This window comes from Heteronotia binoei, chromosome 1 (assembly GCF_032191835.1).
Source record: "Heteronotia binoei isolate CCM8104 ecotype False Entrance Well chromosome 1, APGP_CSIRO_Hbin_v1, whole genome shotgun sequence".
In the NCBI taxonomy this organism is placed as follows: Eukaryota; Metazoa; Chordata; class Lepidosauria; order Squamata; family Gekkonidae; genus Heteronotia; species Heteronotia binoei.
In genome coordinates, this window is record NC_083223.1 from 143,035,683 (window position 1) to 143,059,368 (window position 23,686).

The 23,686-nt window shown below is 41.8% G+C and overlaps 1 protein-coding gene across 2 annotated transcripts in view; it reads right to left on the bottom strand.

Annotated features, from left to right (window-relative positions):
- PRKN (parkin RBR E3 ubiquitin protein ligase) overlaps window positions 1–23,686 on the bottom strand; it is a 1,449,443-nt gene that overhangs the window by 890,452 nt on the left and 535,305 nt on the right. For both annotated transcript variants that reach the window (XM_060241955.1, XM_060241946.1), the window contains exon 4: window positions 9,807–9,925. In XM_060241955.1, coding sequence (XP_060097938.1) covers window positions 9,807–9,925 — 119 coding nt within the window. The remainder of the gene's footprint in view (window positions 1–9,806; window positions 9,926–23,686) is intronic.

The following is a 23,686-nucleotide window of genomic DNA, read 5'->3' on the forward strand; positions in this document are numbered from 1 at the left end:
GAATAAAATCAAAAATAGCTTTGGCTGTTATCAGTACTATTAAAAACAAGTAGGGTTGTTGGAAGGGGACAAAATTCCTAGGGTCTTTGGTCACCCTGGGGGCGCTGCTATAATTTTAAATAAAGCCCCTGTACTGAAGGGAAGAGAGAAGTGTGACCCTGGGCCAGACATTATCTCTGAAGCCAGTTTGGTGTAGTGGTTAAGTGTGAAAGCAACATCACCCCAGAGTCGGAAAAGGCTGGTGCTTGCACAGGGGACCTTTCTTTTTCCTAAGTGTGCAAACTCTTATCTGGGAGAACCGGGTTTGATTCCCCACACCTCCAAGAAGATAGAAGATATTGGATTTATATCCCGCCCTCCACTCCGAAGAGTCTCAGAGCGGCTCACAATCTCCTTTACCTTCCTCCCCCACAACAAACACCCTGTGAGGTGGGTGGGGCTGGAGAGGGCTCTCACAGCAGCTGCCCTTTCAAGGACAACCTCTGCCAGAGCTATGGCTGACCCAAGGCCATGCCAGCAGGTGCAAGTGGAGGAGTGGGGAATCAAACCTGGTTCTCCCAGATAAGAGACCGCACACTTAACCACTACACCAAACTGGCTCTCCACATGCACCTGCTGATGTGACCTTGAGTCAACTGCAGTTTTCTCAAAGCTGTTCCTCTCAAGAGCAATTTCTGTTAGAGCTCTCTCAGCTCCACCTACCTCACAGGGTGTCTGTTCTGGGGAGGGGAAGGGGATGGAGGTGTAAGCTGCTCTGAGACTCTTTCAGGTGGTGAAGGACAGGGTGTAATTCCAATCTCCTCCTCTTCTCTTCTTTTCTTCTTCTGATTATCTCACTTGCAAGTATGATGATACAATATAAGGGAGACCACATATATGAGATCGCATGAATCCAAGGAGATATGAGATATGAATCCAAGGAATATAAGACCACATGAATCCAAGGAGATATAAAGGTCTAAACAGTTTTAAGTAAGATAATATAAAAAGTATGAAGTATGGAAAAGAGGAAAACCTATGGTACACATAGAGATAACCTGTTAATAGCCTCTTAACAAGTGTAGTGATTTGTTTCCATGGGATGTTTGGATTGGGCCTGGATGGTGGTAGAGTGTCTGGAAAAAACCTTGGGGTATCTGTTGTGGCCCTGGAAACAGGAAATCTAATTAAACTGCGCATGACAGGGAGATACATATACTCAATTCTTAACAGTATGGAAGAAATCTGACAATAGGAAAGTCTTTACATTTGTGTTTTCTGTTTCTGTACTTCTTAGAAAGATCTAAGAACCAAAATTTGACATGTGAACCAGGACTTCTGCTGATGTTTTCTAAAATGTCAGTATCAACCACTGGTGGTTGTTTTGAATATGTTGGACATATTTCGGTGGGGGGTGGGGTGGGGTGTTACCCCTTTCCTTCCATGTCTCTTCCATACATTTCTCCAGTACAGCAGTAAACTCTTGTGGAGAAATATAGATTCAAGAGCCTGAACATATATATATTTTCCTATAAAATCCAATTGCAGCTTTGGAGAGAGGCACTTTAAATCCCAAAAAAGGGATGGGATGAAAGAGTTAAACATCTTTTCCCTCAGTGACATTTCCATAGTCTTTAAAGAAGCCACCTGATACTGTAGCTTCATTTAAAAACAAAACAAAAACTGATGTTTCAATAACACAAGACTTTTGAGTCAAGTCTATTTGATCCTGAATCTGTTCTATATGAGACTTAACAGAACTGGTACTTTGTCAATACCTTCAAGTGTTCTGAACACGTCCATTGATACAATCAAGGGTTCTAAACACACTAATAATTGTAATTGCTAAACACTAAATCCAGCTCAGTTTAAGCCTCTCGTACAACACTAGGTTATGAAATACTTATAAAACTAAGCCTTACAATCAATAATTTTTTGTTATCAAAAAGATTTCTCTAGCTTTCTACTTCTATAAATGTTAAATTCACTCCCAGCATGTCTTAAAATAATAATATGCAAATAGGCATGGCAGTTAAAGAGGGTTTTAAAGTAAAGATACTTATAAATGTTTAAAATGTCAGTTTTCATGCCAGGAAACAAGAACATTCATGAAGTTCAATTCAATTAAGTTTTCCGTTCCCAGCTTACCAATCCAAAAAAAGATTACTTTGGCTAGAATTAATGCTGCCCAACATTTTATGTGGATTTTAAACAGGTCTTGCTTTTCATTCACTAAAAAAAAATCATTGAAACAAACACCAGGTTCTATTCTACAGAGCTGCTCACAAAACCAGAAACTCTTCTGTTGGAACAGAGTATGAAGGTAAGCCTAGGTACAACTTTTCTCAATGAGATACTTGTATGCTGCTATGCCCCTCCCTCCAATGCAGGATGTTCCTTTCTGTCCTCTTTCTGACTGAGCAACCCCATTATGTATGTTCTTTTTTGTTTGCCTATGGCTGTCATAGAATTAAACAGTTGGAAGGGGCCATCTAGTCCAGGGGTGTTGAACTCATTTGTTATGAGGGTCGGATGAGACATAAATGAGACCTTGTTGGGCCGAGCCATTTTGGGTTGGGCTGAGCCCTAGGGTTGCCAAGTCCAATTAAAGAAAAATCTGGGGACTTTGGGGGCGGAGCCAGGAGACTTTGGGGGTGGAGCCAGGAGACACTGGGGGTGGAGCCAGGAACAAGGGTGTGACAAGCATAATTGAACTCCAAGGGAGTTCTGGCCATCACATTTAAAGGGGCAGCACACCTTTTCAAATGCCTTTCTTCCAAAGGAAATAATTAAGGATAGGGGCACCATCTTTTGGGGCTCATAGAATTGGACCCTCTGGTCCAATCGTTTTGAAACTTGGGGGGTATTTTGGGGAGAGGCACTAGATGCTATACTAAAAATCTGGTGCCTCTACCTCAAAAAATAGCCCCCCCCCAGGGCCCCCAATACCCACGGATCAATTCCCTATTATTCCCTATGGGAATCATTCTCCATAGGGAATAATAGAGTGCCCAGTAGACATTTCCCTCCCCCCCACACACTTTCTAAAGGGAGGGAGGGCCTCCATACCAGGGAATCCCCCTCCCTCTCTCACACACACACAAATACTTACTTGGTCTTCTTCCGGAGAACTGTGCCTGCTGAGAAAACGAAAGCAAAGAAGGGAGGGGCCGTTCTCCGAAGCCCTTCCTGTTTCCTCCTTCCTGCCCAGCCTTAAAGGGACAGGGATTTTACAAACTGCTCAGGAGCTCTACAACAGGAGCTCTATAGGTATGTTCTCCCCCCCTCCACCCCCCCACCCCGCTTCTCAATTTTTGAAGACTGGGAGATTAAGCTGGGAACCCAGAAGTATCCCGCTAAAGCGGGGGGATTGGGAACCCTACTGAGCCCTGTCAGGCTGGGCTGTTTGTGTACCTATTTAAGATTAGGTAGCAGAGATATAAACTTGAGAAAGGACACCGACAAACACTAGTATATTTTTTAAAAAACTTAAAACTTGTTTAAAACATTATCATTCATTGGTTTTAAAGATGCTTTCTTTATATTTCTCCCATGGGATCCAGGGAACTGGGCAAAGGAAGCTCTGGCTCTTTCCTTCCTTCCCTAGCGGACTGGGGGGAAGCCTCAGTCAATAGAAGGAAGAGAGGCTTGGCTCAGTAGCTCTGCTGTGCAATTGAGAAAGCCTGGCAAAGCAAGCTATTCCTCCCCTCTTCCTCCTAAGGGAGGAGCCTCAGCCAATGATGAAAATAGAGGTAGCTCCTGTGCAATTGAGCAAGTCTTGCAAAGCAATCTGTGATGCAGAAGGAAGCAAGAGAGAGGGAGAAGGAAGCAAATGACAGCCAATTGCTCAGGGGTCTGATAGGAGTCCTCCAGGGATCTGATTCAGCCCCCAAACTGCATGTTTGACACCCCTGATCAAGTCCTGCTCAATGCAGGATCAGCCTAGAGCATCCTGGACAAGTGTTCATCCAGCCCCTGCTTAAAGACTACCAGTGAGGGAGAGCTCACCACCTCCTTTGATACCTGATTCTATTGTTAAACAACTCTTCCTATAAAAAAAGTTTTTTCCTAATATTCAGCTGGTACCTTCCCACTCTGATTCTCTCAGGTCTATGTGTGGTGGCAAGAGACTTTCTCACCACCCACAAATCTCTTTAAATGGATTTTGCAATCCATTGACTTGGAATAAGTCAATTCTGAAGCTGTGAGTTCACCTGGAAAAAAATGGATTGGAAATAATGGAGGATAGAGAATGGAGCACCTTATTTTGGGGCTTATAGAACTGGACCCTCTGGTCCAATATTTTTGAAATGTGGGGTTTTTTGAGGAGGAGCACCAGCAGCTATGCTGCAAATTTGGGGAAGGAAGGAAGGAAGGAAGGAAGGAAGGAAGGAAGGAAGGAAGAAAGGAAGAAAGGAAGAAAGGAAGGAAGAAAGAAAGAAAGAAAGAAAGAAAGAAAGAAAGAAAGAAAGAAAGAAAGAAAGAAAGAAAGAAAGAAAGAAAGAAAGAAAGAAAGAAAGAAAGAAAGAAAGAAAGAAAGAAAGAAAGAAAGAAAGGAAGGAAGGAAGGAAGGAAGGAAGAAAGAGCCCCCAGGGAGTCCAAGATACACCCAAATCGATAACCCTGGTCCCTATAGGATATAACAAAGCTGAATAAATTTGGGTTTCCCAAATATTTACCATACCAATATTGGGATTCTGGAATATCAGGAATTATTGATATTTTCTGACTCCAATTGACTCAAATCTAGAAAACAAAAATTATGTTTTTCTTGCACATTCCTAATACCTGGTACAAAAGCATTGGCATTACTCCATCCATTCCCCCTTGGGCAGGTCTCCAAACATCAACCCCCAACCCCCACTCCAGCCGCCATGTACTTTAAATCTCTGAAGCTTGGACAGTAATCTAGAAGAAGCCATCAACTAAACTGACAGGAAAACCCCCATCCCTCCTATCAAGAGAACAAAAGCATCTCATGCTTTAGACCAGGGGTGTTGAACTTATTTGTTATGAGGGCCGGATATGACATAAATGAGACCTTGTTGGGCCGGACCATGTTGGGTTGGCTGGGCCATGTCAGGCAAGGTCATATTGGGCCAGGCCCCGTATGTACCTATTTAAGATTAGGTAGCAGAGATATAAACTTCATAAAGGACACAGACAAACACAATTAAATATTTTTTTTTTTAAAAAAGACCTTAAAACTTGCTTAAAACATTAGCAATCATTGGTCTTAAAGGTGTTTTTGTATTTCTTCAATAGGATCCAGGGAACTGGGCAAAGCAAGCTCTGGCTCTTTCCTTCCTTCCCCAGGGGACTGCGAGGGAGGAGCCTCAGCCAATAGAAGGAAGAGAAGCTTGGCTCAGTAGCTCTGCTGTGTAATTGAGAAAGCCTGGAAAAACAAGCTCTTCCCCCCCCCTTCCTCCCCAAGGGAGGAGCCTCAGCCAATGGAAAAAATAGGGACTTTGCTCTGTAGCTCCTGTGCAACTGAGCAAGCCTTGCAAAGCAAACTGTTATGCAGAAGGAAGCAAGTTATAGGGAGAAGGAACAGATGACAGCCAGTTGCTCGAGGGCCTGATAGGAGCCCTCCGGGGGACTGATTCAGCTCCCAGACTGCATGTTTGACACCCCTGCTTTAGATCAAAGACAAAGTAAAACAATGGACATCTGGCCTAAGCAGTTACATACAGTGTACTTTTGTTACTATTACTTAACTGTATGCCCTCATCACTTACTCATGTTAAAAGGGAGCCTGTCATGAATGGTTAGATGCATAAGTATCAGATTTGTAATCTGATTTGTAAACAAACTAGAAGTACCAGGCATTTGCCTCAGAGAACACATACTTCATAGATATTGCCAACACTGCAGAAGTGTGCTTGGCATGGAAGTTGGAATCAGTAGCACAGAGGGCAGAAATGTGTCATGTCAACCAGATGTCAGTTCACATGTGATTTATTCTTCAGAAGTTCCTATGTCTTAGATTATTATGCTGTATGAAAGGGTAACCACAAGACTCCTAAAAACACTACTCCTTTTCCAATTTCATCTTAAATAAATCCAAGAGGAGGCCTTTGAACTTTACTGAAAATTTCATCTTCACTGTCCTGAAATCTCCTCCACCACCCCTCATGGCCAACTAAAGTCTGAAATGCTCTCCTGCTCTTCTGATTGCAATTCAAAGTTAATACCCAGTAGAATAATGTGGCAAAGGAGACAAACCATGCATTAGAGATTCCTTTCACGAGATGAAATATTTGCATGTAGAAATTGAGAACAACCAGCTTCACTGCCCATAGAAAATTAGGGAACCATATGCCAATTTCAAAGTAAATCAAACCAATATAGTGTTAAAACTGCTGAACGGAGTGTTTTGGGCAGAACAACAGACCAATAATAAGAGTTGCAGTAAATCCATAGATGTATTAGATGTTGTGGAAACATCTAATTACTAAAACATATACAAAAGTTGAAACAGTCAATGAAAACTATGAGGGAAACAGAAAATCAATGTACACTGCATCTTTCAGTTTTACTCTTATGCACAGAATTGAAATATAGCTTCTATGGTTGTGAGCCTCACAGTGACTCCTGCTCTATTAATTCATAGTGCAATCAGCAAAATTTTATGTTGGCAATGCTCTAACAATATATTATTCTTTATGCTGGAAAAAACAATGTCAGCCTATGAGACACAGTTGTATATAAAGCTTTATTGAGAGTGATGATGAGAATCTAGCTAAGGCTGCCATTTCACCCAGAAACCCATGCACTGCCCAGATTTTAAAAATGTCACTCAGTATCCATTTATTGCATCAGCTTGCCCATACTGGTAGTCCTCAGGGTTATAAAAATCTCTACCTTATCATGTCAGAGAGGTAAGGAAAATATGCACAATTGTAAGGAGGGCCAACCCTGGGGCACACAGCACTCCAGGCAGACTCGCTGCCCGCCCCCCCTCCTTGGGCAGCCCCCCCATTACAATGCCCAGGAAGGAGCAGTGAAGTGCCTTGCTTCCTGGGCTTTTTAAAGCCCCCCCCCGCCGATCAGCTGACCCCACTACTGCCCCCATCCCCTCCTTCCCTCCTCCCTTCTCTTCTGGGGAAGCACGCTCTGCTGCCCCCCACACATGCACTCAGAACAGTGCCGCTACAATCTCTCATCGTTCTCATCGCTGAATGAGGCTTTGCTCCTCCCTCAGGAAGGGAGCCACGTTCACTGATGAGAGGCCTGGGCCGCGTTTAAGATTCTAGCGCTCTTTGAGAACAGAGGAGGAGGAGCGGAGCACATCAATGCATAAGGGGAGGGGGAGGGAGGAGGAGGATTCAGCGCCGCTAGAATTGGCCCTACCCGCTTAAACGAGACCAGGCTTCTCATTGCTGAATGAGGCCCGGGCTGCGTTTAAGCAGGCAAGGCCAATTTTAGCTCTCCTTTGAGCGCATGGGAGGGATGGCAGAGTGCCGCCACAGAAGGGGAGGGGGGAGGGAGGGGAAGCATTTCACCCAAGGGGGGAAGGAGGAGGAGGCGGCAGCATGGCGAGGACGGTGTGGCAGGTAAACTCAGCATTTGGCTTGGGTGTGGGGAAGGGGGAGAGCTCAATTTGGTGCCCCCACCCTCCCAGCACCCTAGGCAATTGCCTAGTTTGCCTAGTGGGTGAGCCGGCCCTGCTTGTAAGACTGAACTGCAAGACTGGGGCAGAGCAGTCCTGCTGTAATGACAGATCACTTGTATCAGCAGAAATTTACCAGTGGATCCAAACCACGATATGAAATTGCTGTCCAATTGAACTCTATGGGTTTGGTTTAAAATGATGTACCAGGTGGGAGTGATGACCCATGTCAAAATGTTCCTCAATGGAAGGTAACTGTCTCCTGACAGCTTTGTCCTCAAATTAAAACTCAGAGCAGGTAATAATGACTCATTCCAATGAGGTAGAAGACTTCCAGAGCCAGTTTGATGTAGTGATTAAGAATGGCAGACTCTAATCTGGAGAGCCAGGTTTGATTCCCCACTGACCCAAATGTGCGCAGCTCCTCTCCTGCCCCCCTTTCTCAGCAGCACAGGAAGGATTAAATAAGAAGCAAAGCCGAAACGTGTGCACGCTCTAAAGGCTCCCTACCTGCAAGCTGCCTTATGTAACAGTCTGAATGGAGGAGGGGCAAGGTGAAGGTTAGTGATAAGAGCCAGTACTCACAAAAGTGTGTTGGGTTTGCACATGGCAGAGGCAGATGCTGGATGTGCATCAGTGTGCTTGCACATTAGGAGTAGTATTATGGGTGGTTTAATAATGCCATAGAGATGGCAGGAAATAACATCTGCACAAGGCAATGAAAGTGGAGCTGGCATCTTTGGAGAGTGGCAATGCCTGAAGACTGCTTGTAGGGCTGCGGAATACTGCAGTTCCCTTTGTGGTTCAAGCTTGTTTTGACAGTGGGAGGTGTGGGGCTGGGTGGCTGTCTTACCCTTCTACCCACCCCAAAGCCTGATTACCATAGCAATTTATTTAAGGCAGGGCTTGGTGGGTTCCCCTGGTTGATGTCACTTGCACACCCATCTTTGGCTGCCACACCTGGGGCAACAGAATGCAGCACTTTAAGCTCCAGCTCAACGTAAGCTTCTGAAAGGAGACAGTCATTAACTTGTTTGGTTGTTGTACCCTGAGCGCTCTATGCTGTGCAAAACTTGGTTTGCATATCGAACAAAGGGTGGTTAGTTAGGTGCTTAGGAGGGGTGTGGGTGACAGTCTTTAACCTGGCATTATATTATATGGCACAGATTGTCTGGCCCAACAAAGTGACATTTATGTCATATCATCTGGCCCTCTTAACAAATGAGTTCAACACCTCTGATCTAAACAGACAAGGTATTTTACCCACTCAGCAGACTGAGGATAGGTAAATTCCTTCTCAGTTCATTCCTTGTTTTCTTTAAAAGCCTCCTTTCCCCTTCTTGAAACCCCTGTCTCCCCAGCTCCTCCTCATGTCCAGTCTCTGCCAATCTCTGCCACAGAATTTTCACTCAGCCAGAGGCCTGGCTCTATTTTCTCTCTTCTAATGAAACTCTTTATAAACATGTCATTCTGAACACAACATACTCATGTTCTTATGCTTGAGTACCTTTTCTATTCCTGAACATTTATCTTTCCATCAATATATTCTATACCTAGTTTTGGAAAATATCTAGTTGTTTTGTGGTTAGTGGTAGCCTATTAGAGGCACTTTGAGCTTGCTTACATGCTATCCAGGCAAAGATCTCCCTAATAGGCAAGTTTCAGTTTGTCAAACAGCCTGACTGTGAAAATGTGAAGTGTAATTTCATTAAATTGGTTGCAGTTCTGGGTGAGTGTCCTGAACCCAAATTAGAAAGTCCACACATATCTAAGAATGCATGTGAAAATGAGCACATGTGGTAACAGCTGCTTTGTAGGAATGTATTTTTCCCTTTCACCTCTGCTCTGATCTCTCTTTTTTTCCCCAGGAGGAACTTTCCAAAAACTTACCAAGTCCCAGTGCTTTTTCACCAAATCCAGCTAGCATTGCCCTTAGAACTTCTGTTCATGGAAGCAGGAAGTGTATGATTGTACATTTGATAGCCTTGTTCCAATTCAGAGTTTCTCTTTTCATAAGCAAATGAATGGATAGCACACTTCTGGACCATTTAGTCTAATTATTTTGCTTGCCATATTATAAGATCTTGGTCATCATTATGATTTCCTTTAGTTCTAATAGCCAACTGAATTCACCATTTTAAGTCTTCATACTATCTACCAATTTGCCAGTTCAAACCAGTCAACATTATGTTACAGTAATCAAACACTTGCCTACCCTTGCCAAAGTCAGTGTGCCTTGCTTGCATGTTTTGCACCGGACCCGGAGTTTTCCATGTTTCACAGCCTGGCAGGAACTTTTACAGTAAACATAGAAATTGTTGTAACCAGCAGTATCTGATGGGAAAGAAGAAAAAGTGAAAATGTATATATTATTAGCAAGAGTGTGTGTTGTTTGTTTGAGAGTGAAGAAAAGCAAAAACTCTGAAGAACAAATTCAAGGACAACGTTCCTCAAGCAGAATGCTGGAATGAAGCTTCACAACAAAACAACCATTTAAGACAGGCAGCCATCTACCTAGAGGACTGAAATATATTTTGCTTTATTTTCTGTAACATGGAGGTAGAGTATCTCTTGGAGAATTACCTCTATTCTCTCCCCCCCCACACACAATAATCTCCTCTCACATCCTCCACATTTGCACAGACACATGCACCTGATACAGGTAATCCTTGACATGTAGAATTGATACTTCCCTCCCAGTGAGGTGCCGATTCCATGCCTGGGGCCTATATGATCCACTCCATCTCATCCAACTGGGTGATTTAAACATGACATTAGATGCCAAAAGCCAGTTATGGAAAAACAACTCCTACCAAGCTGAGGTAAAATTTAAAGGGACCTTATGAGCAATTTTGCTAGCCTGGATAGCTCAGGATGTCAGGAATTGAGCCTGGGACTTTCCCCATGCAAAGCAGATGTTTTACTGTATCACTGAACCATGGCCTCTTCACCACAGTAGCTGGTCCTGAGACTGAAAGGGGCCTACAGAGGAGGACCTGAATGTAGGGATCCCCCTAAGATATCTTGGCTTGAGTGGCGACTGATACACCCAGCCTCAGGGCATGTCACCTCATGATCAGGTGGCAGGGGAGATCACCTCTGGGCATCCACCCTATTGGGATAAAAAGCCCTGCCATCCCAAAGTGACCATCAAATCATCGGCTGGCAGGCAGGTCAGTCAATGAACTGGATCCTTACCCCATGCTGTGCCAAGGCTTACTACAGCTGTAACCAATAAAGTTGTGGCTAATTTTATTCCACTCTTTCTGAAGAATGGTGTTTGTGTATTATTTCAACTGAAACTGTAAACTTTGACTATTATTTGTGGGTGTTTGAAGCAACTTTTGTCTTTAGTGTCCACTTTGGACCTTCCCCTTAGTGCTAAAGCCACAAAACCCCTTTTTTCTCTTACTGATTCGGAGGATGAAATCATGGTCACTTAATGCCTCAGATCTCCCAAATTCTGAAGCTGTCCCTGGTAGTGTTTAATTTATCACATCAGTAATATATTGAAATCACATCTGAGTGCACTGAAAACTGTCAGGCCACCAAATGTTAATTTACTGCTTCCTTAATGAAAAGGCCATCTCTCAACATTACATATAGAATGAAACAGAAAAGATGACAAGTCATAGGTTTTTCAATTTATTGGACTAATTCAAAATGTGATGCCATTAAATATTTGACAGCTATGCTCTTGTTGCGAAGCAATTCTGAGTTACAGCAATTAATTTACTTGCATCTTAGATTGTAAACTTTATTTACCAATAAGTTGACTAGGTGAATTGGAAGAGGGAGTGATGAAAGGCACCATACATTTTTCCTAGAGAATTACTGAAATAACTGTTAATTTTTGCATATCTTCATATAAATGTAAAAATTGTTCCACGTAAGCTTTTTGAATTGAAAAAATATGAACAATTATTCATCACCTACTAAATTCTTCATTCTTCATATTTGTAAAATTCCTGAGTGTTCATTTGAACAAAAGTTAGTTCCTTTTGCAGTTGGGCCTCATGGCGCAGAGTAATAAGCCACAGTACTGCAGTCCAAGCTCTGCTCACGACCTGAGTTCGATCCCAGCGGAAGCTAGGTTCAGGTAGCTGGCTCCAGGTTGACTCAGCCTTCCATCCTTCTGAGGTCAGTAAAATGACTACCCAGCTTGCTGGGGATAAAGTGTAGATGACTGGGGAAGGCAATGGCAAACCATCCCATAGAAAGTCTGCCAAGAAAATGTCAGGATGAGACAACACCCCATGGGTTGGTAACAACTTGGTACTTGCACAGGGGACTACTTTTACCTTTACTTCAATAATAATCTAACACTCAGGAGAAGACATCTCTATAAGGAGCTGCAGTAAATGTTCTCTAGGTTTAATGATTAATGATTTATCTTTCCTGACTGTACAGGCATTGGAACTCATCAACAGTTGATTAGTGTTTGGAAGGTCAGGGCTCACACAAGACATTTTGCTGTCCAAACAATCCCATGATCTGAGAGGCATGTCACAGAAGCTTTTCCAAAATTCCAGATATTAGAATGGGATGTTCAAACTGCTCAAATGTCATTCAATAGTATTGGCTGCAGCTGCTCAATGAAGCTAGCAAATAAAGACAATTTAATTTGACTCCACTATCACAGAGCCCACTCACCAAGGCCAAGCAATTAAGTATATAAGATCTGGGATAAAGCCATATACTGTAGGTCAGGTTTTTCCATCTAACCTACCTCCAGTGCCAAGAAGATAGCATGTGCTCTTCAGAATTGGTAGCTTGGGAAACAAGCAGGAGACTATGACATAATAGGCCTCACAGAAACTTGTTGGGATGCCACTCAGAACTGGAATATTAGGATTCAGGGGTACAACTTATTTATAAAAGGGACTGACAAATGAGAAAGGGCGGAGGTGTAGCAGTATATGTGAAGGAGGTATATACTTGTGAGCAGTGTTCCCTCTAAGCTGAGTTGGCGTGAGCTAGCTCACAGATTTTTAGCCTCCAGCTCACGCATTTTTGTCTTAGCTCAGGAAAAATGGCCACAGAGCACATTAATTTATGCAGTAGCTCACAGCTTTCATGCCAGTAGCTCACGAAGTAGAATTTTTGCTAACAAGACTCTGCAGCTTAGAGGGAACAGTGCTTGTGAGGAAATATGCACATTTCTCCAAGAGAAGGGACACAGTGATCATGGAAGATTTTAACTACCGGGACATGTGTTGGAAGTCCAACTCTGCTAAAAACAAAAGGGCAAATAGATTCCAGATTTGTCTTGCTGACAACTTCTTTTTCCAGAAAGTGAAGAAGGAAACAAGGGGATCTGCTATCTTGGACTTGATTTTCACCAACAAGGAAGAATTGATTGAAGAAGAGGAAATAGTGGACACCCTGGGCAGTAGTGACCATGTGATTTTGGAATTTACAGTCTTAGGGAAGGGAAAAGCTATATGTATTCAGACTTATAAGTTGGACTTTAGAAAGGCAAACTTTGACAAACTTAGAACTATGCTGGTAAAATCCCATGGTCAGAAATACTTAGGAAGAAGGGAGTTCAAGAGGGGTGGGAATTTCTTAAAAGCAAAATTCTGAAAGTGCAATCACAGATGATTCCTATGAGAAGAAAAAATGGAAGAATCCTAAAGAAGCCAAGGTGGCTCCATAAACAGCTCTCTAAAGACTTAAGAAATAAAAAAGACTCCTTTAGGAATTGGAAGGAGGGCCTTATAACCAAGGATGAATATAAACAAATCACGAGTGTTTGTAGAGAAAAAGTTAGGAAAGCTAAAGCTCAGTATGAGCTTAGGCAGGCCAAAGGTGCTAAAAACAACAAAAAAGGGTTCTCTTCTTATGTTCAGAGTAAGAAAAAGAGCAAACGCATGGAAGGCCCATTGTGAGGGCAAGAAAGTGAAATTGTAACAGGTAATGAAGAGAGGGCAGAACTGCTCAATTCCTACTTTTCCTCAGTCTTCTCTTCTGAGGGAAACGGTGCTCAACATGGCAAAAACAGGAAGTATAAAGAGGGTATGAAGTTCCAGCCTTGGATCAGCATAGGGGTAAGTACGTAAACACCCAGTTTCTTTAAATTAAACTGTCTTCAGGGCCAGATGAATTGCATCCAAGGGTTCTAAAAGAGCTTGTGGATGCAATTTCTGAGCCTCTGGCTATTATTTTTGAGAATTCTTGGAAAAGAGGAGAGGTGCTGGAAGATTGGAGGCGGGCGAGTGTTGTCCCCATCTTCAAGAAGGGGAAAAAGGAGGAGTCGGGTAATTACCGACCCATCAGCTTGACATCTATACCTGGAAAAGTTTTAGAAAATAATCAAACAGTTGGTCCTGGAACATTTAGAAAGAATGGATGTGATTACTAAGAGCCAGCATGGGTTTCTGAAGAACAAGTGATGTCAGACTAACCTGATCTCCTTTTTTGAGAAAGTGACTACTTTGCTGGATCAGAAGAATGCTGTAAACATCGTTTATCTTGATTTCAGTAAGGGTTTTGATAAGGTTCCACATACTATCCTTGTTGACAAGTTGGTAAAATGTGGTTTGGATCCTGTTACTGTTAGGTGAATCTGTAACTGGTTGACAGATCGCACCCAAAGAGTGCTTGTGAATGCTTCCTCATCCACTTGGAGAGGAGTGACAAGTGAAGTGCCTCAAGGATCTGTCCTGGGACCTGTTTTGTTCAACATCTTTACAAATAATTTGGATGAAGGAATACAGGGAATGCTTATTGAATTTGCAGCTGATACTAAATTGGAGGAGTTGCAAATACGGTAGAAGACAGACAAAGGATACAGGATGACTTTGACAGGATGGAAAACTGGGCTAAAGCCAATAAAATGAATTTTAGCAGGGATAAATGTAAAGTTCTACATTTAGGTAGGAAAAATCCAATGCATGACTATAGGATGGAGGAGACTTGTCTTAGCAGTAGTATGTGCGAAAAGGATCTAGGGGTCTTAGTGGACCATATGCTGAATATGAGTCAACAGTGTGATGTCGTGGCTAAAAAGGCAAATGCAGTTTGGGGCTGTATCAACAGAAGTATAGTGTCCAGATCATGTGAAGTGATGGTATCGCTTTACTCTGCTCTGATAAGACCTCACCTGGAGTACTGTGTTCAGTTTTGGGCACCACAATTTAAGAAAGATATAGACAAGCTAGAATGGGTCCAGAGGAGGGCAACAAAGATGGTAAGGGGTCTGGAGACTAATTCCTGTGAAGAAAGGTTGAAGGAGCTGGGGATGTTTAGCCTGGAGAGGTTTCCCTCATGAGGTTCCACCAAATGAGCCAAATAAGCTTCTGCAATTTGTATATACAAAGGCTCAGGTCCCATAAAGCCCAGAGTTGATGGTGCACCTGTGAATGGCTCCTCCAGGGTATCAAGTAAACACCCACACTGTCTCAGCATGGAGACATGTACACATTATAATAAGGCATGCCCATATTAAATGGAAGTCCTTTCTTGGTAGGAAAAGTATAGTATCTAAAGTGGCCCTGTCTGTCTTGTTGTAGCATTGGTTTCTAAACCTTTATTACTTGTCAAATGATATGTGTATGCTGCCAGATGGAATTAGTATATCTGGTTTTACTAACCCTTTACCTCCCTGAACAAAGAAGCTATTTTTTTATACTTGGAGAATATCAGAAAGACCCACCCGTGAACCTTCTTTGCCCATTCCCATATAAACCACCTTCCAAAGAGTAGCTGTAATGTAATATCAACTAAGGCAGTAACCTTAGTATATATTCCATTGTTCAACATACTTTGGGAATGAAAATAAACGCAGAGGCATGTCAGAGATAATGAAATTCTTCACACAGTTCTTGTAGAAATACCATGTGAGTCAGGCTACAAATGAAAAAAAAAATCTTATTTCCTTCATTTAATGCTGAGGGGGAGACAGAAAACGAGGAGCAGGCAGCAACTCTCCTTTCTGAAGCCAGACTGGGTCCTTTCCAGTCTTGCGTCAAGCCTAGTCAGGGGACTCAAACAGCCTTGCTTGCCCTAGTACATGCCTTGCACCAGAAGATCAACAGTGGGAGTGCAAGCCTGTTGATTCTCCTGGACCCGTGGGTTCTGATACCATCAATCATGATATCTTTCTAGACCACCCCTTGCAGTTTGGACTGGGAGTCACTATTTTACAGTGGTTTTGGTCCCACCTGTGATGTAAGTTTCAGAAGATGGTGCTGGGGGACTGCTGCTTGACCTCATGGCCTCTGAGGTCCCACAAGTTTCCATAACATTAACAACAACAATAATAATAATAAACAAACAACCCTCCCCTGGAGGACTCACAGCAGTGTACAACATAATTAAACATAATTAAAATCAATAAATAGAAGATACTAATTTGTTAAAACAGATAAAAACAGTATAGTTCCTCTAGAAATCGATGGCATATATATATACTTTCTCCACAGATGGAACACATACTGGGATTGGTAGGTCAGGTGGAAGCATGGTAAAGAACTGTTGCTGCCCTTAACTGTTGGCAGAACACCCCCATCTTACAAGCTCTGCAGAACTGAGCAAGGTCCCACAGAGTGCAGATGTTACTAGGCAGAGAGTTCCACCAGGACAGGACCAGGGCCAAGAAAGGCCCTAGTTGACGATGGCCATTGGGCCAACGATTACTCCACAACAGCTGGATGAGAGGGCACACATAAATGTTAACAGCATAAGAAAAAAGACTGTCCCTTGGGGGACTCTGCATACCAATAGGTGGTGGGGCAACACCCTCTCTCCTAACACCGCTCTCTGTCCCCCACCCTGGAGGAATGAAGTAAGCCACTGCAAGGCTCCTCCACAGAGTCCTGTCAGTGAGCCGGTGGGCCAACAGGATATAGTCAACTATGTCAAACACCACTGTCAGATCAAGAAACAACAGCAGTGCCAACCTGCCTCGATCCAACTGTCTATGGAGATTGTCTGTGAGGGTGACCAGAACCGTCTCCATCCCAGGGCGGAAACTAGACTGGAATGGGTCTAGGGCCACTGTGTCTTCCAGGAAACTCTGGAGCAGCTCAGCCACCACACTCTCAATTACCTAGTCCAGAAATGATAGATTCAAAACTGGGTGGTAATTGGCCAGATCCACCCGATTTAAAGTTGGCTTTTTTTCAAAACAACAACAACAACAAGAAGAATTTCTACTCCTCAAAGGGCACAAGTCATAACACACAGACAACCTGAAAAAAAAAGAAATTCCCCTCCCCTACACTCTATAGCTGTATTTGTGTCATTGGAGCAAATACATACAGACCTTTCTTTTGACTTTGTCTGAGGCAGTAATACCAGCAATGCCGGAAAATCAACAATTTCCCTTCTGCTCTTCCTTCAGGCATGTGGGGCCCAGTAAGAAAAGCTGAACTGAGAAAGCCTTATTTTTCATATTTGTTTAGAGGTTACCATCACCCCATTGACCCTAATCCAACAGTGACTGAGCTCATAATCAGCAAGCATCCTGCCAGTCTCCAAGCACTTGCATCTGCCACAGCTTATTCTCTATGGAACCAATCTTGTACTTAGTTTTGTACTTAAATGAAACTGGGATATGGGCTCCAAGTTTGTTAGGGAAAAATACTCAGGCAAATGGGCAGGGAAATGAGAGCAACAACAACAAGATTCGGGGAGAGTCAAAGCAGAGAAATGAAAAGGAGACAAGAGTAAAAAACTAGAGCAACTTCAAGCAACAATGTAGGAACTATTGACCAGTTAATGGCCTCTTCCTGCTGCCTTCTATAGAGGTTTCTGAAGGCCAAACTAGATATCACATTTTTTCCTGAGTTGGCTGTAGGTTTTCCAATCTGACTGTCATACTTTTACAGTCAGATGACAGCTGCTAGGAACTAAGTTCCCATCCACCACAGAGACCCAATCCAGATCAGGTTTATAGCATGGGATGATAAGAGGTTTCAGCCACCGCACTGTTCCCCCCTCCAAAAAAAACAGGGACCCATGCTGGGTTGGGAAAACAGCACAGGGCAGAAAGTTGCAGGACCTCCTTCCCTGGCCTGATCTGAATTGACCCCCTGTGATATTTAAGAAACACAGTTCCCAGCAGTAATCATCTGACCATGAATATGATGATCAGGGGTACCTAGACTCAACTCATGGGAAAATGAGTCTAATATCCCTGATAAATCCTGGGGATTCCATTGTTCTGAGTGTTATAATAACTTGCAATTCAGCAATTTCCCTTTCTAGTCTGCTCCTGAAGTACCTTTGCAATAAAACAGCTACTTTGAGATCATCCATTGAATGTCCTGGAAGGTTATATTGTTCTCCTACAGATTTTTTAATTTTGACATTCTTGTCAGATTTGTGCCCATTTATCCTTTGGCATAGGGTCTGATCTGCTTACTGGATGTAGAGAACTGAAGGGCACTGTTGGCACTGAATAACATTAGAAGATGAGCAAGTGAATGAGCATGAGACGGTGTAGTTGATGTTGCTAAGTACAGTGATTGTGTTGTCTGGGTGTAAGTGGCATCAAAGTTGGCATCTGGATTTATTGCAAACTCTTGTACCAGTGTCCATGTTCAAATTAGATGTTATATTATTGTGTGTGAGGAGTTGGTCTTAAAGGTGCCATGGCACTCAAACTTTGTTCTGCTGCTTCAAACTAACACAGGTACCCACCTGAATCTATCCTACCCAGTTTGTGAATTTATCCTACACAGTTTGTGCATCAACGATTAATTAACCCAGACAATAAGCCATGGGATAGTTTATACAGACCTTTCTTTTGGGGGGGAGACATTGGATGGGGGGAGACATTGGATGTCCAGGGTTTGCATGTATGACTCCAGAAACATCAAGAACAGCAGAGGTCTGAACTGTGGAGTGTTTCATATTTACTGTACAGCATAAAACCTTGCACAAAGAACTGTGGTTACTGCTGCACTTAGCTCCCTCTTCAGCACTATCAGTCTCTTCCATTAATACTGTTAAAAAGAAATCACAAGCATTAAACTTAACACACCAGAAATATGTCTAGGATGAAGCCAGGAACAAGCAAGAACTGTGAAGAGTTCTGGAATAACTTGTCAATTGTCTTTCCCAGAGCAACACTGCTAGATATTGCAAGCACTACAGGAAACACGCTCAGATCGCTGAAGAGTAACTGGATATTTCCAGCAAAATCCACCACTTTATGCAGATGGACTGATAGCAATCTCATACTTCTATAGTTACATTACTGGCCCTGCAAAGAGAGCAGCATTGCCAACAATGAGTACAAGAGCAATCTGAATAAATTAATAGTATAATACAGATGTAGGTAGATGTAGGCGCACAACCTGCACAAATCTTGAGAATATTTATGTCTATTTTTTTTCACAAACAACCTTGATTGAGATTCTCTCTCTTTGTTTTCAGGGGCAAAAGGAGATGAAAATAAATCTGTCTTAAATACGACACCAAATCTGAAGTGATACTAATACAGAAAATTGTAATTACAGCACAGTGCCAGCAATCACTAGAACTGCTGCAGTATCAACCTTACAACCTTGTCTTTCCTCATTCAATCATGCACTATAGGGTTTCATAGAATTTTCCATTAATATTTTATAGCACTGGCACTCTGCTCAAATGTGCAGATACAGCAATTGCCAATTAAAAAATTAAAGTCCTATTTTTAAATGCAAGCTCTTTGTGTACGTGCATGCACACACAGAGCAATCGTTCATTGCAAAGTTTTATAAATGTATGTACATTTCCACGGGAAAGCAAGCAATTGCTGCTGCATTATTGATTATTCTCTCAGAGAGTACCTTATGATATTGAACCCCATGAGTCTGCTATATAATCCCACACAAACCCACATTAACACCATAGTGTGTATAACGGTGCAAACATAAGTAGAGTTACACCTTTTAAGCCCAATGATTTCAACTGGCTTAGAATGGAGTAACTCCACATAGGACTGCACAGTAAACATATGAACAGCTTTTCATGTCAAACCCCAACAGCAGATCTGCTTTACAGATTTTTCAAATCTAGTGTCTGTTATCTATGCACACATGCATACATTTCCATCCACTTTTGAACCTCATTACTCTGTTGGAAAGCACTAGTATGCATAAAGGCAGTAAATTATTTCCAATATTTCTACTCTGCCTTTAACATATTCACAAAATCACACACACACACAATGCATTCACAAATAAAACAAGGAGCAGAAACAGTGGCAATAAGCCAGTCTCTTAACCACCGAAAAGTCTAGGTAAATAAAACTGCTTTCTCTTGCTGTTACTGATTCAATCAAATAGATGCTGACAAAAATCTTTGGGAAGGATGCTGCATTATCAGCCTGGTATAACAGAAAAACCTGATCTCCATTTGTTACTACGACCATTTTGCTAGCATCAGGCTCTACCCCTTGATCTGTGATCAGCCTCACCTGTTCTGCCAAGCTCAGTCAGAAAGTTCTGGATAGACCTTGTCTAGGAATGCTGCAGAGTATCTGCTGGGCAAAGGAGGCAAGGCTAGTAGTAATATTAAAAACATATTCTGATGATCAAATTCTAACCAGAAAAAGAATGATATCTAGATTACCAAATATGGTCAAGCCCAGAAAGGTGAAGCCTGGTACAACAGAAAGGCCCAAAGACAAACTGACCCAATCAGTATTGGCAGCTTTACAAATGATGTTCTGAGCATTCTGGTCCAATCAAGGTGCTCTTCAGCACAATACTCTGCTGTCTTGCCTAATGCAAAGACTGGTGACATCAGCCTGTAACTTAATCAATGTAACAGTTGAACATATTAATTGTTCTTCAGTGCCTTCTTCCACTAGTTAACAATAGCAAACACAGGCAAATTATTGTACATAAGAAATTTCCTAATATTGATGACTAAATATTTCAGTAATTTCAAATTCCAAAGGAATTATGGTTTGATCCAGAAGGAAGGAAGGGACAACAGACAATCCAATGAAAGGACAGACAGACAGAAGTTGTGTTGGATCCAACTGAAATTTGTGTAGAGGAGAAAGAAAGGAGTGGACCCCTTTGACCATCAAATGAAGGCTGTGCTGGGGATCACGTGATATGCTTATACAAATGAGCGGATGCTGTGGAAGGGAGAGAATTGGGTGAGATTTGATGAAAAGGCAGGCTGAATCCAAACCACTCTCTGCAAATGTTCAAACTTCAGGGACAGGGATTACAATTAGCTGTGAATGGTTAAGAGAACTAATTTGATTATTTTCTTTGAGCTGAAGAGTTCAAAACCAATTGTCCCTGGGGTCCATAATCTAATTTGACTATTTAGCATCCCCAGTGAATCAGTCTGTCAGTATCAGATGATGGGTCAAAGAATCATTACATTAACAAACTTAATTTTTCCTTGACTGGATTAGTTACAGTGCACTGGAATGGAAATAAAATGCCTCACATTCACTTAGCAGAGGTGTATTAGCCTATGGTGGAGGGAGTAGATATACATGTTTCTTCCTAATGCATATCCAAAATATTGTGTGGGCTGGATGCTCCTAGGAGAGCATATTTGGAAGACCAGATTACATAATCCTTCCCCTCATTAACAGGGGAGATACCACAATTCTGTGCTGCATGAGCCTATTTGTGGAGTGAACCTTAGGCAGATAATACTTGAACTGCTCCTATAAGTAATTTCTGCTACAACTCTTGATCCATATAAGGAACAATACCTTATAAAACTGCCTTATACTGAATCAGACCATCAAAGTCAGTATTGTCTACTCAGACTGGTAATGACTCTGCAGGGTCTGATGCAGAAGTCTTTTATATCACCTACATCCTGATCTTTTTAGCTGGAGATATCAGCTAATATGGGGCATCCTGCATTCCCAGCAGATGCTATATCATTGAGCCGCATCATCAGTTATTTGTATTATCTTCCTGTCTCCTATCATGTCAATTCTTTGAGATTTCAGATGTTTTATACATGTTAATTTAAAACCAATGCTGTATCTCTGGATATGTATTCTTTAAGAAAAATTAACAAAAACACCTTTGGATCCAGAGAAATATCACTTCTTAGCATTTGATTAATAAATTAAACAACTTATTGCCAGAAAGTTTGGATTTTTAAGAAGTTCCAAAAATATTTATCAGATTGGCATCAGACAAACTACATCACCAATCACCATATTGAATATTGTTTTTAAGGTTGCCAGGTTTCCTTGCTGGGTCAGCAGAGGGATCTGGAAGATGTTCTAAGGATGGGTGGGGATGTCACACAACATCCCTGATACAATGACATCACCTGGAAGTAACATCATCACGTAATAGTTTGCCCAAAAAAACAGTGTGTCCCTCAGATGATGGGTGACATCATCTCATCAGGGACATTGCCATGTGACATTGTTTAGGGGAGGGGTTTCCCCCCACTGGTCAGCTGGTCTGTGGTGGGGAGAAGCCCCCAAAACCAGTGGATCCGGGGGCTGGCAACCCTAATTCTTTTCTATACCTTCAGCTGTGCTAGTTTCACTACTCTGTAGTACATTTTTATATTTGGAACTCCATGACTCCCTATTTCAATAAGACAATTAAGTTACTTGATTGTCACTCTTGGTGGTTTATTTGCCCATATAAAATCCTTAATATTTTTTTCCCAGACAGAAAAAATACTGAAGTCAACTTTTAATTTATAATTTATAAAGTGAAATAGGATTTTAGGCAATATGTCCAATTTAATACTGGAATTCTACCCATCCAATAAAGGTTAAAGCATATGCCCCAAAATTTAGCTGTGCTTGAGAATTTGATCCCCCAACCTTTTGTTATTTTCTCTCTGAGAATTCAATGGGCTTAAGCCTGAAGTAACTCTGTATAGAATTGCACTGTAAGCCTATTGGAACACACAATTTCCACAGAGATTGGTAATTAAATCAAGTCATGGATGCAAACCATATGCTATGAGAAGACTGTTTAATCCAAGAACTAAATTATTCTAAGTTATTAGCAGCACTGTGATATTAAAATAATTCCAGAATTTCTTTACAACCAGTATTCTACCCATATCATTAAGGATGTTCTCTGTCCAGTGTTATATAGTTTAAACAATAAGGTATCTTGTAGAAGCTTATTTGGCTCATTTGATAAGATCATGAGGGAAACTTCTCAAATTGTAAGCTTTTGCTGTTTTGAAAGAGAACTGTGCAAAGATGGATATCAGAATACTGGAGGAGGGATTTTGAATGTTTGAGGCTCTATTTCCTCCATTTAAAATTAACAGCTGGTTTTGGATGCACATGGCTAATTTCATCTTCAAATCCAGATTGTTCATTCCATTTCCCATCCAACTGCTTCTGGTTACTCCCCCTCCCTTCTGCAAAATTTGAACTTTAAACACAATTGCATGAGCATAAATCATGTGTTTTCACAGCAAGGAAATGGAATGTGAAGTGTACGTCTGGAAAAGAGAATGTTTCAATTAGAGTATGAATAGTTACTCTGGACTGACCTTATTTAAATAATTTACCCTTTAAATGAAAAACTGAAACCATTGGCTATGGCCCAAAGAAGTGAAAAGTGGGTATCATGCAAAGGAATTTGGTACCTCTTTTTAGACAAGATATCTTGCAAGTTTGGACTAAAATTTCCTCCTCTGGGTTTAACCACACTGCAAATTCCCATTAGATTCTCAGCAAGGCTATTTCACCTAGGCTATTTCACCTATTAAGTAGAAATCAGGTTTGCAGATGACTTTTCAGGCCAGCAAATTTAATCAAACTTCTAGACACATAAGTTATTGTTAGGGATAAGAGGATGGAAAAATTCTGCTTGGGAAGAAGGTGAGGACCTTCATCTCAATTATGATTCTTTCATCATTAATACAGAGATTTTGTTTTGATGATTTTCAATGAATTCCATGGAACTCAAGATACGGGGTGGGGGTGGGCTAAAGAAAGGAGAGTGCTTCTCCCCATTTCCCTGATGTCTGTATAGCAAAGGAGATGGATGCAAGTCCCATGGGTACAAAATTCCACAAGCCTGAGAACTGAGGATCTTAGGGAAAGTTCACCAATGTGTTGAAATATAAAAAGAACAAATATCTGAAGCCCCTTCAAAAGTAGCCTCTTAAAAAATAAAAATTAAAAAA